This window comes from Mizuhopecten yessoensis, unplaced genomic scaffold (genome assembly GCF_002113885.1).
Source record: "Mizuhopecten yessoensis strain PY_sf001 unplaced genomic scaffold, ASM211388v2 scaffold9049, whole genome shotgun sequence".
Taxonomy (NCBI): domain Eukaryota; kingdom Metazoa; phylum Mollusca; class Bivalvia; order Pectinida; family Pectinidae; genus Mizuhopecten; species Mizuhopecten yessoensis.
The window spans coordinates 605,323-626,486 of record NW_018407853.1 but is presented as its reverse complement, the minus strand read 5'-3'; the positions used below and the strand labels follow the sequence as shown (position 1 = coordinate 626,486).

Sequence of the window (21,164 nt, the reverse complement as noted above, 5' to 3'; positions counted from 1 at the left end):
TCCGGAATGGGCCCTAAAACGAGCACAAAAACAGTGTCAAAGTAAGGAGAAGAACAAGAAAAGGCCAATCAAAGATAAGAACAAATCCAAAGGCCATGTGGTCATCCTGTATATAAAGGGTACACCCGAAACCATCCAGAGGATATATTTCGGTCATGGCAAAATGTTTCGGTCATGGCAAAACAACAGCCATGAAACCCCACAAGACACTTCATAATATCCTAGTACACCCTAAGGATAAAACACCTAAAGAAAACGTCGCAGAATACGTATACAAAATCGGATGCAAAAACTGCGACGCATCGTATATTGGAGGGACTGGAAGGCAATTTGGGGTCCGCCTTGGCGAACACCGGAAAGATACGGAAACCCAAGAAGATAGGAAACTCACCAGATCAGGAAGGAAACAGTCGGAGTCCCAGGTCTGTTTTTTTGCCTGGTCATTCTACTGTATATCAACTCATTGAAATTTATCATAACATCCGTATTGCTCTAGAGAGAAAAAAAACATGTATGTATGGCATTCTGCAATATTTCTAAGGCTTTTGATCGGGTTTGGCATCAGGGTTTGATGATTAAGTTAAAATCGTATGGAATTTAAGTTTATCAATGGTTGGAAAATTACCTATTTTAGAGGCACCAGAGACTCTTTTTGAAAAATTCTTACTCTCACTTAGGTTTCATTGAAGCAGGTGTTCCTCGGGGTTCGATTCTTTGACCTCTTTTGTTTCTTATCTATATGTATGATATTGCTGATGTTTTTGAGTCAACCACTTTTTGTAGACGATACTTCTTTGTTAAAATCATCCTCTTCGTGTCTAGAAATCCAAACGGTTCTAAATAGAGATTTCGAGTTTCTTAATGCATGGTCCCAAAACTTGGTTAGTAACATTCAATCCAGAAAAAACTGAGGTTATTTTTTGTTTCAAACTCGGTTGAAATTGATGAAGATTTAGAATTAGAATTTAATGGCGAATTTTCAAATTTTACTGGTCATCATAAACATTTAGGTGTAATTTTATATTCAAGGGCAAAATGGGGGGATCATATTTGTGCAATATATACTTCAATTATGAAAAAAGTCAACGTCTTACGTAGACTCAAATACTTATTGAATCGAGATGACCTTTTAAGGATTTATAAATCCTTTATTTTACCAGTTTTAGAATATGCTTGTGAATTGTGGGATGGTTGTAAAACTTATGAAACAGAAATGTTAGAGAAAGGCTAAAGAGAAGCTATTCGTATAATAACTGGACTTCCTTCATATGCCAGAATTGAACATTTCCTTTTTGAATCTGGTCTAGAAACTCTTTCGAATCGAAGAAAACGCAGAAAACTCCAAGTTTTGTATAAGATGCACAACAAATTAACTCCGAAATATTTAAATGATCTATTGCCGTCTTCCGTTGCAGAAATTAACCCTTAGACACAATCATGATGATATAATTGTTCCTTTCAGGCTTTCTCTAATAAATTCATCTTTTATAACTTCAACTCTTCGCAGTTGGAATTCATTGGACCTTTCAGTACGATCATTGACTTCTTTACATTCTTTTAAAACCTCGTTAACTTCAAACGTACTATCTCCTCCGCCAATCTACTAAGGTTTCGATGAACGTAAATTAAACATTTTGCATACAAAACTTAGACATCAGTGTAGTCCACTTAAATATTATCTTTATAGAGTAAATCTTGTTGATAGTCCAGTTTGTTATTGTGGCCATCCCTGTGAAAATGCCTTTCACTTTTTTTGTGAATGCTTACTTTTTAACAACAAATGACGCATCCTGCTCCAAAATTTGAATGCCTTGGATGTTGATTTTGTTTCAGAATTACTTATGTTTGGTAATACTCAATTGAGGAAATCAATACAAACATTTTTAGACAAGTGCATCATTACATCAGATCCAGCAACAGGTTTTGATTATTATAATTCCTTATTTTTATTTATGTGTGTACGTTGTTATATATGTTTATGAAATTGCATTTCATTATTTTGCCTGATTTCTTGGTTACACAGATTTTGTTCATTATAAAATTACTATAACAGGCTGCATGTCATAAAATTTATGATTTATTCAAATGCGGATCCTTTTCACAGTTTACACGATCCCACCTACCCCACACTCTTCCTTCTCCCTTTCCCTAATAACATATACATTATTTTTACCATATGTATTAAAGAGAAGATTTTATTAAGTTGTAATAACTTGTTGTCCAATCCATTTGTATATTTGTACAATAAAATATGTTTAGACTAAGTCCCAGGTAAATAAATTGGCAATCACAGACCATGCCACCAGAAAAAATCATGAAATTGACTGGAAAACTACAAAGTTTTGAACAGAGAGAGCAATCTGTTCAAGCGGCAGATAAAGGAAGCCACATATATGTAAATATTAAACGCTAGATATATATACATTGTATCTTACATGTCATTAAACAATGGCACTTCTACATGTAGGTGGACCCTGACTCTTTGTGCAGAAGCACATGTTCGTAGTCGGAGTTGCGTTCAAACTTTATGTTTCGGATGTCAGTAGATATTCTATAATACAGAAGTACCACAGATCTTTTTTAAAATAAAACACACACCGGGATACGTAACCGGACTCTATAAATATTCACAAACAGATTCGGATTTATATTAAGGTCGTTCCAGGTTTTACAAAGTCTTGTTTGCGTGTATATTTCTCCGTGTCTTAGACAATCCTACCCGAACAATCATATATAGTAACGCATCTACATTTAAGAGCACCAACCGCCAATATTTTCCCAGCATTATCCAGTTCAAGAAAATGTTGTAAATGTGTTTCCAATAAAAACCACAGGTTAATGCATGGATGAAACAGCAGATTTCGTGGTAATGGCACATTAAGAAGACGACATCATATGATATTATTGTCTCTACATGTCATATCCTAAACAACTTTCAAAAATCAAATTTTAACAGCGGGAACCTATGACGAAAACCAGTTTTGTTTGGGACTATAGACAACAAACATAAGTATCACTGTTGTACTCAAAGGTTTGCGCCAGGCAATGGCGTCGTGCTCTTTGATAATTATACTTATGTAATTTGCGAGATGATTTCTTATGAAAAAGATTTCGTCATTCTACCTCCCTCTTTATGTCTTTACTAATAATAGATCGATATTCAATCCAGTGTTCGGAAAGACAGATAAAATACATAAATGTATTCAATATCAGACATTAAATGTTTGATCCGTTATATCTTGCCTGTCCTATTTCCTGCTAGGTGATACCGGACTAGTGTTGTTGTAACATAGTTGTATTTTATAATAAAATAAAAGTTCACTATGATTAATTATGAGAGAAGAACCAACAACAAATAATCAGCAAATAATTATACAAACAGAAATGTTAGTGTCACGTAAGGAATCACAGACGTATACAGTAACAAAGCGTGTATGCTAAATTTAAAGCTGACAATGCTTTGTGCCTTTCCGATTGTGACGTTACTTCTTCATTTCAATTCAGATTGTTTATTGCGCACGTCTGATATTTTATATGATACACTATAATATCAAAATTACTAATTTTAAGCGGAGCACCGTACGATTCCTTTGTTTTTCCAAAATATAAAGATATGATACGTACAAGGAATACGTGTCTCGGTATGGCGTTACATACTGTGATATCAGTTTCACAAGTGTTATATATGTCATGGTATGAGCCGTTGTTTAATATGTGAACAACGATATGTTACCTCTATATCAAACATTACATGGGATCCACAGTTTCATCACCAAAGGCAAATATGGCAAAACGCGAACTCCTTCGTTATTATCTATCTCCACAGTAACAAACCGATAGTGAGGAGGTAATGACGCGAACTCCTCCGTTATTATCTATCCCCACAGTAACAAACCGACAGTGAGGAGGTAATGACGCGAACTCCTCCGTTATTATCTATCCCCACAGTAACAAACCGATAGTGAGGAGGTAATGACGCGAACTCCTTCGTTATTATCTATCCCCACAGTAACAAACCGATAGTGAGGAGGTAATGACGCGAACTCCTCCGTTATTATCTATCCCCACAGTAACAAACCGATAGTGAGGAGGTAATGACGCGAACTCCTCCGTTATTATCTATCCCCACAGTAACAAACCGATAGTGAGGAGGTAATGACGCGAACTCCTCCGTTATTATCTATCCCCACAGTAACAAACCGATAGTGAGGAGGTAATGACGCGAACTCCTCCGTTATTATCTATCCCCACAGTAACAAACCGATAGTGAGGAGGTAATGACGCGAACTCCTCCGTTATTATCTATCCCCACAGTAACAAACCGATAGTGAGGAGGTAATGACGCGAACTCCTCCGTTATTATCTATCCCCACAGTAACAAACCGATAGTGAGGAGGTAATGACGCGAACTCCTCCGTTATTATCTATCCCCACAGTAACAAACCGATAGTGAGGAGGTAATGACGCGAACTCCTCCGTTATTATCTATCCCCACAGTAACAAACCGATAGTGAGGAGGTAATGACGCGAACTCCTCCGTTATTATCTATCCCCACAGTAACAAACCGATAGTGAGGAGGTAATGACGCGAACTCCTCCGTTATTATCTATCCCCACAGTAACAAACCGATAGTGAGGAGGTAATGACGCGAACTCCTCCGTTATTATCTATCCCCACAGTAACAAACCGATAGTGAGGAGGTAATGACGCGAACTCCTCCGTTATTATCTATCCCCACAGTAACAAACCGATAGTGAGGAGGTAATGACGCGAACTCCTCCGTTATTATCTATCCCCACAGTAACAAACCGATAGTGAGGAGGTAATGACGCGAACTCCTCCGTTATTATCTATCCCCACAGTAACAAACCGATAGTGAGGAGGTAATGACGCGAACTCCTCCGTTATTATCTATCCCCACAGTAACAAACCGATAGTGAGGAGGTAATGACGCGAACTCCTCCGTTATTATCTATCCCCACAGTAACAAACCGATAGTGAGGAGGTAATGACGCGAACTCCTTCGTTATTATCTATCCCCACAGTAACAAACCGATAGTGAGGAGGTAATGACGCGAACTCCTTCGTTATTATCTATCCTCACAGTAACAAACCGATAGTGAGGAGGTAATGACGCGAACTCCTTCGTTATTATCTATCCTCACAGTAACAAACCGATAGTGAGGAGGTAATGACGCGAACTCCTTCGTTATTATCTATCCTCACAGTAACAAACCGATAGTGAGGAGGTAATGACGCGAACTCCTTCGTTATTATCTATCCTCACAGTAACAAACCGATAGTGAGGAGGTAATGACGCGAACTCCTTCGTTATTATCTATCCTCACAGTAACAAACCGATAGTGAGGAGGTAATGACGCGAACTCCTTCGTTATCTAGCCCTTACAGTAATTACCCGATAGGGAAGAGGTTATTCAGAATGACACAAATGTCGCAATAATCATAATATGAAAATCGAACAGCTTGTGTCGGTCCCATCGGGTATCGTACGCGTACGTCGCCTCTGGTTTGTGTATCATTGATAAAAATACACTTATTTCTGAAAATCCTCGACAAAAAGTTCACTAGGCCAATTGATATAAAACCTTCCGATAGCAATGTGAACAGGCAATCGCACGCATATGTGATTCTGATGCAAACGCATTGCACGAATCGGATGAACCATTCATAAAATAAACGAGTGCAATCTGAGGCGTCGGATAAACTCATATGGATTTTTTTTTTTTTTTAAATACGCACAGACATTTTTATGAACAAATTATATTTTCGTATTGATCATCTTGTAGTACTGTTTAATTTGCTTCCGAAAATTTGAGCCGAACAATAATGTTGGACAAAACTACTCGAGGGCGGTCTTATGGCGTCACGTTCCCATAGCGTAAACTGGCACTAAAATGTTCGTAATCCATTCTTGTTTTACTTCGTCTACTTGGTCAGAGGATAACAACCGATGAGTTCGAGCAAAAAAGTGGTTCTGGCTACTGGAGCCATACAATATATTTGTATTGTCAAAGTGTGAAGTGCAGAATCTTGTATCACCAGGTATGTACGTCCTCGGACATTTTGACTAAAAATTAGCAGTTTTTGGAAAAGAATATTTTTTTCTTAATAATTTTCAAACCAAATGATGGATACATATATATAAAAATAATATTGCTGCTGCTGCTGCTGCTGCTGCCTCTGTACGTTGAAACATTCCCATTATGATAAATATAATCTAAGATTAATAGAAGGCGCTCGCGTTAATGTCATATTTGTTAATACTCGCTTATAATTACGCGATTTTAGATTGTTAAGTCAGATATATTTTCATATACTACATAGATTAATCGTCTTGTTAAAGACAGCACACTTTCATTGATGAGGGCCGTGTTTTATCTTAATCTGTGGAGAGGAACCCGTAATGCCGACTTCCAACATACTTCCGTCGTCAATTACCGGCGGCTGTCACGTGACAGCTATAAAAGTACCGTACATTTACCACGAGCCGCCGGGACAAGCATCCTGTAGGTACAAGCTTGTTTGTTTGTCCGAGATAAAAATTGGGGAGTTTGAAATTCCACGGAGACTGAAAGTGTCTTGACATACATAGAATTTGCCGACCATACACTGTTGTGGGAACGCCAGAGCTGTCAACTAGAACTGGACTCGATAAATTATTTCAACTGATGGCACACAGGGCTTTATCTCACAACTTCAGTGGATACATTCTGAGTAAGTGACAGTTGTATTCCCTTCCTCCTGGATACATTTACGTGACATAAACACGAGCTTGATAACATTCAGTGAGGATATACATTCAGGGAACATATTTTTGGAGAAACTAACTATATTTGTCCTTCGAACGTGTTCATGAAAGGTAAGTTATGATACCTTTAATAGATCTTTTGTTAATTGGTGGCGTTATTCAACTTTCCGTATTTTTTCAAAATTTAAGCAATTTGTTATCTATAACTAATTGAAAATCTAACAATATATGTAACGTACAAAACGACATTGAATTCATCGCAGTTATTCTCTTCCGTTTTGTATAGGTACCCTGTGAAGAGTGTGGCGAGTATGACGACTACTCTCGACCCAAACTAATTGGGAAGTACACTGAAGCCATAGTCCACCTACCATGAATACTCAAATCTGCCTCCTAGTCCTCTTACTTAGCACCGGATACAGCCTAGGTATGTTTTAGATATCCCTTTGTATATTTCAAACCTGATATAACCAGATATGCTTCACACTGGATATAGTTAAGGAACTTCTCACACCGGAAATACCCTAGTTATGTTTCATACGTGATATAACCTCGATATGTCTCACAAGATAAAGCATAGGTACGTCTCACACCGGAAATGTAGTATTGGTACGTCTCTCACCGGAAATACCATAGATATGTGTCACACCGGAAATAGTATTGGTACGCTTCACACCGGAAATACCCTCGATATGTTTGTCACGTAGGATATAGTATTGATACGTCACACACCGGAAATACCCTAGATAAGTTTCAAATCTGATATAAATATATCATAGGTACGTCTCACACCGGAAATACCCTAGATAGGTGTCACATACGGATATAAATGTCATAGGTACGTCTCACACCGGAAATACGCTAGATTAGTGTCACATCGGATATAGATATATCATAGGTACGTCTCACACAACGGAAATACCCTAGATCATTTTCAAATCGGATATAGATATATCATAGTTACGTCTCACACCGGAAATGCCCTAGATAGGTGTCACATACGGATATAAATATCATAGGTACGTCTCACACCGGAAATACCCTAGATAAGTGTCACATCGGATATAGATATGTCATAGGTACGTCTCACACCGGAAATGCCCTATATAATTGTCACATGCGGATATATATACATCATAGGTGCGTCTCACACCGGAAATGCCCTAGCTAAGTGTCACTTTTCATAATTATGTCCGTAACGCACTAATATATAATTATCTCCGTAACGCACTAACTTATAATTATGTCCGCAACGCACTAATTTATAATTATGTCCGTAACGCACAAACTTGTTATTATGTCCGTGACGCACTAACTAATAATTATGTCCGAAACGCACTAATTTAGAATTATCTTCGTAACGGAATAACCTATAATTATGTCCGCAACGCACTTACTTATAATTATGTCCGTAACGCACTAATTTATAATTATGTCCGTAACGCACTAATTTATAATTATGTCCGTTACGCACTAATTTATAATTATGTCCGTTACGCACTAACTTAAAATTATATCCGTAACGCACTAATTTATAATTATGTCGGTAACACACTAACTTATAATTATGTCCGTAACACACTTACTTATAATTATGTCGGTAACGCACTAACTTATAATTATGTCCGTAACGCACTAACTTATAATTATGTTCGTAACGCACTAACTTATAATTATGTCCGTAACACACAAACTTATAATTATTTCCGTAACAAACTAACTTATAATTATGTCCGTAACACACTAACTTATAATTATGTCGGTAACGCACTAACTTATATTTATGTCCGTAACGCACTAACTTTTAATTATGTCCGTAACACACAAACTTATAATTATGTCCGTAACGCACTAACTTATGATTATGTCCGTAACACACTAACTTATAATTATGTCGGTAACGCACTAACTTATAATTATGTCGGTAACGCACTAACTTATAATTATGTCCGTAACACATTAACTTATAATTATGTCCGTAACACACTAACTAATAATTATGTCCGTAACACACTAACTTATAATTATGTCCGTAACACACTAACTTATAATTATGTCCGTAACACACTTACTTATAATTATGTCCGAAACGCACTTACTTATAATTATGTCCGTAACGCGCTAACTTATGATTATGTCCGTAACACACTAACTTATAATTATGTCCGTAACACACTAACTTATAACTATGTCCGTATTGCACTAACTTATAATTATGTCGGTAACGCACTAACTTATAATTATGTCCGTAACGCGCTAACTTATAATTATGTCCGTAACGCACTAACTTATAATTATGTCCGTAACAGACTAACTTATAACTATGTCCGTATTGCACTAACTTATAATTATGTCCGTAACAGACCTACTTATAATTATGTCCGTAACAGACCTACTTATAATTATGTCCGTAACACACTAACTTATAACTCTGTCCGGAACGCACTAACTTATAATTATGTCCGTAACACACTAACTTATAACTATGTCCGTAACGCACTAACTTATAAGTATGTCCGTAACGCACTAACTTTTAATTATGTCCGTAACGCACTAACTTATAACTATGTCCGTAACGCACTAACTTATAATTATGTCTGTTCCTTCTATGTTCTCTCTATGGCATTCCTTATCTTGCTTTTAGTCATTGTTATGTACCCTTGGATTTAATGTGGGAACTCCTTGCAGAATTGGGGATTGTCTTTGTGCCAGACTTGGGGACACAAAAGCGACCAAATAAATCTGCTGCACCCATTGCAACAATTGGGATCTTTATCTTTCTTTCTACTTCTATCTGCGTTACCTTTTATTTCCTAGCGCCTTGCTCGGCAACACCTCACTTTTGGCTTAATATTGAGCGTTCGCCCAGGTGAGGAAGGCAAATACACCAACATACCCTGTCTCCTGCATACACACATGCACGCTTACACAACACACATGGAGGCACATCCTCAAATGACCTCAGCTATTAATAGGACGTTAAACAAAGAAAAACCAAACCAAACCAAATTACAACGCTTGTATTTGTGTGAATGATCATACACATTCACACTAACCATCCAACACATTATTTTGATTATAAACGATTAAGACTAACCCAAAAAATATCTGCGATGGACAAAAATAATATAAGTTTCCATATATCACTTAATTGATATACTGATGTTACACAGGTGCGAAATTCTCGAGTCAGTGCCTCAGTAATACAGACTGTCCTGAGAATGCCGAGTGTATGATCCGGGGTTGTGATGGCAGTATATGTCTTTGTAACCTCAACTACATACCTACAGACGACTACTCAAGGTGCATCAGAGGTAGGTATCGTAATACATATGTAGCTATCATATTCAGCTACAGGGAGAATACTTTCACACAAACATAATGCCAATTCTTTTAGTGTATTTTGACGAGGACGGACCTCACTTTATTATGAACACATTCAAATAGTATTACATTTGTGCTGCTTGCAAAGGAAGGTTGTCCACTTTAATGTACTTCAGTGGACCGTAACAAAAAGGTTGATTTTTTGAAGAAACTAAATCTGGGGTTACGCTATCATAAAATGTGGCTTCATTTTGGATCAGTTAGTCGCTGCTTCGAAAAAAATGAGGGAATTGTGTTAATTAAAGAAGGAAAAATGTGTTATTTTATTGAGATAGTTATAAAAAAACCTATAGCTGTAATTTTCAAAATATGTATCTGGTAGTTAAAAACTAAGTGTCTTTTACTTGAAGGTATCCTGTAACCCCCATTAAAATAAATAAGGTCACTGCTGCTCGGTTCAAAATGTCCGGTTCATCTCGTTTTGTTATTTAGTAGGAAACATGCTGACCGCATGGACCTCAAATGTCTTTTATTTTTCAACATCTAAATGACGTTCAAAGATAATTTGAATTTGAATTATTTGAATGCATATTATCAAGCGGGGTACATATAGTTCTAACTTCAATCAAAATGTTTATAACATCAAAGCTTCAGTTTCTTTTTAATCGCCTCAATAAAATACAACATTTAGGGGTTTTCAACTCCCCGTATCTTTCTTTACAAAGATTTACTGATACCAAAAAAAAGAGACCACATTTCATAATGTATAAACCTAAGACTTTTTTGCAAGAAAAATAATCAAGCTTCTCTTTTCCTGAAAAAAGAAACAATGTTTTTTTCTAAATTTGATATTGATATCCTCTAGCCTTGGTCATAATAGAACTGATATGTTTCAGTCATCAGCTTTATACAAGTTATGTATACTGTTTCACACAATATTATATAAAATATCGTCATACGTAATGACAACATTGATAATGAATTAAAATTTTAACTTTCTCTCAAGTTTCTTAGTCAAATGTACTGGGAAATCCTTTGGAATCCGGGTCAACATGAAACTTTATAAACAGGACTTAAAATTAAACTGGTTTCAAACATATTTAAAACAGAAGCTAATCCGCGATTAGTTTCGTCGATTTATCAGTTGGTAGAAATTCTTCCTTCAGATTCACAGCCTGAAGTGAACAAATACCGTCACAGCCTCTTTAGCAAACAAACCGCTAGATAGCACTGGTATTACCTTGTCTAAATCTTACATTTCTCTGTACTCGATACGAGTGTGGACCGGCAGTAAATATTTACTGCGGGATTACACCGGAACTGGGACGACGCCAGGTAGAAACAATGTGTATTCCGGACTTTAGTAGACCAGGAGCACAAACAAAGCGAAAGATAGAATATTTCTTTTACTCTGACTGAAAATCGATTAAGACACGTGTAGGTTTTTGTTTAAACACAATCTTTACCTGCTATCTCTGTTGTCCTTTTTGGCTATAATTTGAGATATTTTTGTTAATTTTTTTCTCTCAAAGATTTCGTTCTCAATCTAGTATTCACCCTTTAAAATGAATTTGGAAAAAAAATGATTGCACTGTTCAAAAAACGATTCAAGTCACACTCAACATATGCATCTTAATCAATAATACGTGATACATTCTCTTGTCCTGTTTTGCAAACAAAACCCGTAATGCTTATTATTACTTAAATAATGGATTGTTTTATTGCTACCCTAAAAGTAATAAGATTACTAATTAAAATAGGCAATGAAGTGTTTATTTATTCAGGCTCCTCCTTCAACACTAGGAACCAGGTATACCACTTTGATAATCTATTTATTTTATATCAAAAACCTCATTGTACTTTATAATTAAACAGCTTATTAGTTAGTTCTTATTTTAAAAAAATGACTTTTCACTCTGCTCTAAAGTAAAACTCATTATTGTTCATTCAGTTGCTGAATTGGGTGAAAAATGCAGTGAGACAAGCCGGTGCCGGGGGATCAGAACTCGGTGTGCTGACAATGGTACTTGTCAGTGTCAGAGCGGTTACACCCCTTCTGGTTCATACAAGAGCAGAACATTATGTAAAAAGGTGCTAACGGACGGGTCGTACGCCCTACTAGGGGAGAGGTGTGATCTTCGTGCGATCACGTGCGAGGAAACGGATACCCAGTGTGTCAACGGCACGTGCATTTGTAAAGAGAACTTCCGTACAGCTACACAAGAAGAGAAAAATGCTTATCCTTTTAATTTCTTTCAGTGCGTCAAGAAAGACTTTAAATTGAGTAAGTTCATATCTACTCCATCTTAATTCTAAGGAAAACATTTTACACAGTTTGTAGTCAATCGTACAGGGGTTAAATTCTTCAGTTGTAGTAGGTGTATGGATTAGGTAACAGGGTTGTCTTAAGTTTTTAATCTCTCATATCATTATCAAATGTGTATTAATGTTAATTTAATATATAGTATAACTTTACGATCAATTTTAAATTAAGATAATTCAGTTTCAAAATAATTTTACAGAAGACGCGAAGTCGCATAAGACGAAGACTTTCAATGCGAATACAATTTTTGTTGAATCTGTATGAAATTTTTACAATGCAATAGTTGTCATCTATCTTATGTCCTTTTCATTTCAGATGTTTTGGTGGCGCAAAGTGAATGTAGTTTATTTCCAGGTAAATGATATGTTTATTATTCAGTCAATGCTGAAGTAGTATCCCAAGCTTTTGAAACTACACTTACTACACCATTGGTAATACATAAATGAGTCTTAGGAACTTAAAATGGCGCCTTTGTACTGCTTAATTATATTTGATAGAGCTTGGTCTTCGCTCAATGGTAATCGCAAATGAACTTTACTTTAAAATGACCAGGTACATCGTATTGTAACACAAACTATGTAACTTACATTGTACTACATGTATTACGAACTAGGATCTTCTTTTTATTTTCCTTTTAATAAATACATAATGACGTAGAACCATTCTGACTGCCGGGAGTCTAATTATACCAATAATAGTTCTTGACATAAACAGATATTGCCAAAAGGATTAAGACGAATAAACATTTTACTTAACATTTTCGTTTTCTCACAATGTACCCAAATATAGTTACTTTGCAATACTTTTGCTTTTAAGAATACAAGAACCTTATCAAGGAAACGCGGTATAGTATAGATAAGTGTGTGTTTTGCTTACGCAGACCCTACAACTATATAACCATCACCTCATTGTTGACCCCAATGTTTGAGAATGTCGATAAAGGTGAACCTGTAGTGTTGTGTATTTTAGCACATCAAAAAGGATTATTCTTGTTATTTTTCCCAAGCTCCAGCCCATCCTGCGGTGAATACACAAGTCTTGTCAACGACGACCACACGACCATTATCAACCATCAACGGCTTAACTTCCGGCTTGTTGTTAGCATCACAAACGGCCTCGGCGTCCATTTTTACTCCCTCCACACCAGCTTTAAAGCAAACTGTGTCATCAGAGTCATTTGTAAGTTTGACAAACATGTCATCCTCATTATCGTCTCCATTCAATACGGATGCTACCTTATCAAGCGTTATGCCGACGGCGTCGAACGTAACCTCGCCAACGACAGGTGAATTTCACACTGTTGTTACGAAATCATCTACAGGTGGAATTGATTTGTTTGCGAGTACGCAAAGGACAACCATATCACGCACACTGAGCATTTCACCAAGTTCGAAAATTTCTTTATCAGAAACAACGTTGTTTACACCAAGTTTAAACAGTAAGCAAATACTATCATCCCGGACAGTAACCGCAACGCCGATCCGGATCACACTATCTACGTCAACAGTCACAGCCAAAACCTCAATTGCAATTACAACCAATAAGTTACAAACTGTCCAATTACTGACTTATCCACCGGACTTCTCGTCACGGCCGTCAGCTAATCCAATGGATTCCTCGGCATTAGTGACCTCTACAGAAAATACTACCCCTCTAAAGTCATCGGAATCTATTTATCTAACGACAGGGTATCAGTATGGTACCCCGATTGTCACGGGTATCCATAGTAACATAGCCACTAGTATGGTAACTGTCATGCCTACTAGTGTTATAATGAGCCAATCGAATCATCTAATGACTTCGTCCGTAGTTTTGCAACCCACATCCTCGGCCAACCATAATCCGTCTCCTTCAAGTTCCTCTCCGGGAACAACTGTTCTTTCTACAACACCAAAAGTTGGTAAGTAAAAATACTTATATTGAATATCTAAAGTATTCACACTAAAAATGTATCCTTGTTCACCAGGTAAATGCGTTACTTACATAGAATGGCGATACTGTTTTTATTGATCAAACCGTTTGTAAGCTGAGCCGAATAGAGATTTAAAAAATGTGTTGTTTTAAATTGCGATTTATGTGATGTGCAATATTCTTCGTGCTAATGTTATTACGTCATTCTAGAGGTGATCGGCAACGAGTGTTTCAAGGGCCATATTTGTCCTCCAAATTCCATGTGTGAACCTGACCTTTGTGGGAAACATAGATGTCGCTGTTCCTCAGGCTACATCGTCCACAATGGCGGGACAGAGTGCATACCACGTGAGTAAATAAGGTGTCACGTGATCATCAATACCGTGATTAGAAATTAAGATCACTTCAACGTTTGTTGAAATTAGATAAGAAGACTGTCACGTGAACAAGAATAATTCAATTACTAGATCTGTCACTTGAGTAAAAATACAATACACAACAATAAATTGTACTTCAGTTACAAGTAGTCACGTGAGAAGAAATCAGATAATTACTTGTAGAGTTTCGTGAGTAATAAAATATTGACCTGACGTAGAAGATTATTTTATATAATTTCCATATGAATATAACTAAAACATTTACCTTTCCAGTTTCCTCCCTTGGGTCGGCTTGCGAGTCTGATGTGCAGTGTATTGGACCGAACACAAAATGTCATAATGGCGCATGCACTTGTGAATCAAATTATATACTTAACAACGACAAAAAACGTTGCAAAAGGGACACCACCTGGTTTGTGGCCTTCCCGCTTCTTCATGGGAAATGTAAAAACTTCTTTGCGGATTGCTACAATGACTTTGAACAAGAGTGCTCTGCCGGAAGATGCAAATGTAGATATGGATTAAGGGAAGCTACTCTTGGTGACATTTACACTAAACATAAGAGCTTCGCACAGTGCCGAAACTCCACACTCCCAACAGGTACATATCAATACATATATATGATGTTGTCTTCAAAACGATAAATTTTATTTTGAATTCATCACTTTCAAAATTCTAGCAGAGAACTTTTTTAGAATCGGCGAACATAAGGTTTTGATAGTTAATGATCTAGAATCCAATGTTGTGTTTCGTAAAACAACAAACCAATATGTAGTAGATTTACAGTTAGTGTACGAAAGTCGTATTGTGTGATAAGTTCTATTATCTATAGGATATAAATAGAGATATTGTATCAGTTATCATTTCATGTAAGACTTATAAAAAGATTCAAGGATTTACTTTTTCATTTTAGCGAGCCTCTAAATCTCATACGAAATGGGAAGAAACTTTAGATCATTTTTTATCACATAATCAAGATGTATTGCTGATATCGTGAACAACACGCTTCTCCAGGTCATTCATTGGTATCAAATTTCGTCATCTTAGCTCTCCGTTGTACCGTTACTTTCATCTGGTAGTAAATTCATTATCATTTGATGACGTCAGAAAAGGTCGTAATGCATGAGTTCATACCCAAAAACTATCTAGATGTATTCTCTAAATAACGCAGTTCTCTTGAACTCATACGAAACATAAAATGTTATATATTACCTAATATGTGATCTAATACATACCGTGTTATTCTGAAATTTTTTCGTATTCATGGTTTTGCTTTAAACGATTTATTGAGATGAATTTACCAATTGGATTTTAATATTAATATCAATTAAGTAATTGATGAGGATTTGAAATACTGACGTGAATGTTTTTGCGCAGATTTTACTAAATGACGTGAATTTCGATGATGACGTGTATTTGAGTTATTGATGTAAGTTTGAATCTTGACGCAGATTGGCATCATTAGTATTAACGTAGATTCAACAAATAACATGCATTGGAATACTAACATTGATTTGGATTTGAATGGTACCATCTAAACAATACTGATTTCCATTTAAGGCTTATTTTTTGTTGTCTCGTTTCTTTGCTAACAACAACATTCCTGACAGAGGTTCATTGTGTCTGTTGCTTTGTTTTGGTATTTCGATTGTTTTTCAGATTTTATCGTAAATACACTGTGCTTGTAATGTGTTTTAGATAACAGAATGAATTGTATTAAGGACCTGTTTTATATCATACTATAGAAATTGTAGTTAGCATAGTGTTACATCTTATACTATATGAACTGTGTTTATAACCTGTTTTACATGGCCCTATACACTTTGCTTATAACCGCTTTTAATGTTTAACTGTTATAATTGATAATATAAACTGTGTTAAGGACCTGTTTTACACGATAATATAAACTGTGTTAAGGACCTGTTTTACTTGATGATATAAACTGTCAAGGACCTGTTTTACACGATACTATAAACTGTGGTAAGGACCTGTTTTACTTGATGATATAAACTGTGTTAAGGAACTGTTATACACGATACTATAAACTGTGTTAAGGACCTGTTTTACTTGATACTATAAACTGTGTTAAGGACCTGTTTTACTTGATACTATAAACTGTGTTAAGGAACTGTTATAATTGATAAAATAAACTGTGTTAAGGACCTGTTTTACACGATAATATAAACTGTGTTAAGGACCTGTTTTACACGAGACTATAAACTGTGTCAAGGACCTGTTTTACACGATACTATAAACTGTGGTAAGGACCTGTTTTACTTGATAATATAAACTGTGTTAAGGACCTGTTTTACACGATACTATAAACTGTGATAAGGACCTGTTTTAGATGATACTATAAACTGTGATAAGGACCTGTTTTACTTGATAATATAAACTGTGTTAAGGAACTGCTATACTTGATAATATAAAATGTGTTAATGCCCTGTTTTACACGATACTATAAACTGTGATAAGGACCTGTTTTAGATGATACTATAAACTGTGATAAGGACCTGTTTTACACGATACTTTAAACTGTGATAAGGACCTGTTTAACACGATACTATAAACCGTGTTCAGGACCTGTTTTACATGATACTATAAACTGTGTTAAGGACCTGTTTTACACGATACTATAAACTGTGATAAGGACCTGTTTTACACGATAATATAAACTGTGTTAAGGACCTGTTTTACACCATACTATAAATTTTGATAAGGACCTGTTTTACACGATACTATAAACTGTGATAAGGACCAGTTTTACACCATACTATAAACTGTGTTAAGGACCTGTTTTACACGATACTATAAACTGTGTTAAGGACCTGTTTTATATGATACTTTAAACTCTGATAAGGACCTGTTTTACACCATACTATAAACTGTGCTAAGGACCTGTTTTACACGATACTATAAACTGTGTGAAGGACCTGTTTTACACGATACTATAAATTGTGTTAAAGACCTGTTTAACACGATATTATAAACTGTGTTAAGGACCTGTTTTTTACGATACTATAAACTGTGTTAAGGACCTGTTCTATACGATACTAAAGACTGTGTTAAGGACTTGTTTTACATGATACTATAGACTCTGTTTATGACCTGTTTTAGATGATACTATAGACTATGTTAAGGACCTGTTTTACACGATACTATAAACTGTGTTAAGGACCTGTTTTACATGATACTATAAACTGTGTAAAGGACCAGTTTTACACGATACTATAAACTGTGATAAGGACCTGTTTTACGCCATACTATAAACTGTGATAAGGACCTGTTTTACACGATACTTTAAACTGTGATAAAGACCTGTTTAACTAGATACTATAAACCGTGTTAAGGACCTGTTTTACATGATACTATAAACTGTGATAAGGACCTGTTTTACGCCATACTATAAACTGTGATAAGGACCTGTTTTACACGATACTTTAAACTGTGATAAAGACCTGTTTAACACGATACTATAAACCGTGTTAAGGACCTGTTTTACATGATACTATAAACTGTGTTAATGACCTGTTTTACACGATACTATAAACTGTGATAAGGACCAGTTTTACACCATACTATAAACTGTGTTAAGGACCTGTTTTACACGATACTATAAGCTGTGTTAAGGACCTGTTTTATATGATACTTTAAACTGTGATAAGGACCTGTTTTACACGATACATTAAACTGTGATAAAGACCTGTTTAACACGATACTATAAACCGCGTTAAGGACCTGTTTTACATGATACTATAAACTGTGTAAAGGACCTGTTTTACACGATACTATAAACTGTGTTAAGGACCTGTTTTACACGATACTATAAACTGTGTTAAAGACCTGTTTTACACGATATTATAAACCGTGTTAAGGACCTGTTTTTTACGATACTATAAACTGTGTTAAGGACCTGTTCTATACGATACTAAAGACTGTGTTAAGGACCTGTTTTATATGATACTTTAAACTGTGATAAGGACCTGTTTTACACGATACTATAAACTGTGTGAAGGACCTGTTTTACACGATACTATAAACTGTGTTAAAGACCTGTTTTACACGATATTATAAACTGTGTTAAGGACCTGTTTTTTACGATACTATAAACTGTGTTAAGGACCTGTTCTATACGATACTAAAGACTGTGTTAAGGACCTGTTTTATATGATACTTTAAACTCTGATAAGGGCCTGTTTTACACCATACTATAAACTGTGTTAAGGACCTGTTTTACATGATACTATAAACTGTGTAAAGGAACTGTTTTATATGATACTTTAAACTCTGATAAGGACCTGTTTTACACCATACTATAAACTGTGATAAGGACCTGTTTTACACGATACTATAAACTGTGTTAAGGACCTGTTTTACACGATACTATAAACTGTGTTAAAGACATGTTTTACACGATACTATAAACTGTGTTAAGGACCTGTTTTATACGATACTATAAACTGTGTTAAGGACCTGTTCTATACGATACTATAGACTGTGTTAAGGACCTGTTTTACATGATACTATAGGCTCTGTTTATGACCTGTTTTAGATGATACTATAGACTATGTTAAGGACCTGTTTTATACGATACTATAAACTGTGTTATTGACATATGAATTTTGTTTATGATCTGTTATTTTTGCCAAAATTAAAATTTGCTATAAAAGGGTTGTTTTCTTATAAGTGACGTTATCATCAGTCTATTATCTTTATAGACTACCGTCCTTCCGCTAGTTGTGACGGAGATTTGATACAAATAGAACCTGATCCAACATTGGAAGACGCACATCGAAGTAAGTATCCGACAATATATTATCTATACAAGTTTGAAGATAATCGTTCATTTTTTACGGGTCGTGTATGTCAAAAAGTCAAAGTCAACTCATTTTTGTTTGAATATGTTGAATTATTACAAATCACCTTCTCCTTGGCAACTCAATTTTTACAATAAACGTATTGGAACACATCATTATCTACATATCGCTAAAACTTCAAACGCAAATTTGATTGACAGTCGGCTATTGATACGTCAATCGGAAGGAACTAAAACAATGTTTTAATAAGAATAGCGCTAAATGCAAATAAGACGGGTTTTTTAAAAGTAAACCTTGATATTGAAGGCTCAAATATAGAAAATTTCTTTGCGTAACTTCAGTCGGGTGTTGTAAGTATATTTTATTTCCTAGAAATCAACGTTATGAAGGGAGCTGTCATCGGAGGTATATGTGGATTTGTGATCCTCCTAGCGTCGGCCATAGCAACTATACTACTGGTGCGGCACAAACGAAGGTGGGGTTGCTTAAACGTCATCAGACCCGTATCCTGAAATACTTATCTACATTGCTTGTTGCTGGCATAGATGTTTTATGAATGAAAACTGCACCGGAAAGACAGTATGAAATGTCGGACTTAAAAACAAAACAATATCATAAGAAAATGTATGTTATATATATGTAATTTTAAGCTGTCTGTAATTAACAACTTACCAAGAGCAGCATTTTTTTAATTGAGAATAAACATTACAATGATACTTATACAAAATCTTTGAAGAATTCAATATATTCATTGCTTGATTTGAGTAATACATCCTATATAATAACTTATAAATAGATATACGAGATCGTCAACACTTATCCATTCATGTCTTACAGGACGAAGATTCGCCACATTAGGACAGACACAACATCACTGAATTCCTTTGATCGACGGTCAAGCGGAAAGTACTCATTCCGACTCCCTCGACCTTTTGCATTTGATCTTGGCAAAGACAAAGAGTGGGAGGCAGAGCATCTGTCTGTCCATAATTCTGAGTTTGAACCAACCACAGACAGTGACACTGTTCTTACTTTAAAGGACTCCGATAGTCCACCAATGAATGGGACGTTTTCAAATCCAGTTGACGTATCAGACATTCCTTCTGTACATGGATCAAGATGATACTAAATGCCATTACACATTCACAATTCTACACAGACTGTGGGCCTGAAGATAAACATTGGCTGCTACCAGCTTTTAACTTCCATGATAAAGACAATCTCCACGTTCTCAGCAAGTGACTGGTCCATGAATTATAACTTCGAAGCGTTTTCCGTTTTATATTTAGTTATTATGATTCGGCAAAAATACTTCCTTCCAGTATCTATGTGTTTTTGTCACATCGACACATGTTTTATTTGGAGAAAAGTCATGTATCAAAATCGGTATGTTTCTGTATATTTATCTACGAGATATCGACTTAAACATTAATGATGTCAAGATCATAAAATAATGTGTCCATAAAAACCTTACTGATTGAATAAACAATCAAAATTTGAATAGCTGGTCATCTGACCAGTTCTATACAAAGGTAAAGGACAAAAGGCTAGAGGCGTACCGAATTTGTCCATATTTATATATCTGCATTATGAACGGGTATACAATATTATGTAATATATTTATATTTATATTTTATAACAT

At 35.6% G+C, this 21,164-nt stretch overlaps 1 protein-coding gene across 1 annotated transcript; it reads left to right on the top strand.

The window, feature by feature from the left end:
* The first annotated feature begins 6,874 nt into the window (after positions 1-6,874).
* On the top strand, positions 6,875-21,156 carry LOC110457216 (prion-like-(Q/N-rich) domain-bearing protein 25). Its single transcript, XM_021508389.1, has 9 exons — positions 6,875-6,881; positions 9,944-10,084; positions 12,046-12,378; positions 14,105-14,317; positions 14,539-14,676; positions 14,979-15,305; positions 19,424-19,501; positions 19,895-19,997; positions 20,360-21,156. Exons 1-9 carry the CDS (start codon positions 6,875-6,877, stop codon positions 20,643-20,645), a joined length of 1,626 nt encoding a protein of 541 aa, XP_021364064.1. The 3' UTR covers positions 20,646-21,156.
* Positions 21,157-21,164: the final 8 nt, after the last annotated feature.

Excerpts from the sequence above, each read along its gene's own strand:
- LOC110457216 (XM_021508389.1), top strand. Across the intron at positions 10,085-12,045 it reads CTACTCAAGGTGCATCAGAG|TTGCTGAATTGGGTGAAAAA; the intron begins GTAGGTATCGTA and ends TTGTTCATTCAG. Across the intron at positions 14,677-14,978 it reads CGGGACAGAGTGCATACCAC|TTTCCTCCCTTGGGTCGGCT; the intron begins GTGAGTAAATAA and ends TTACCTTTCCAG.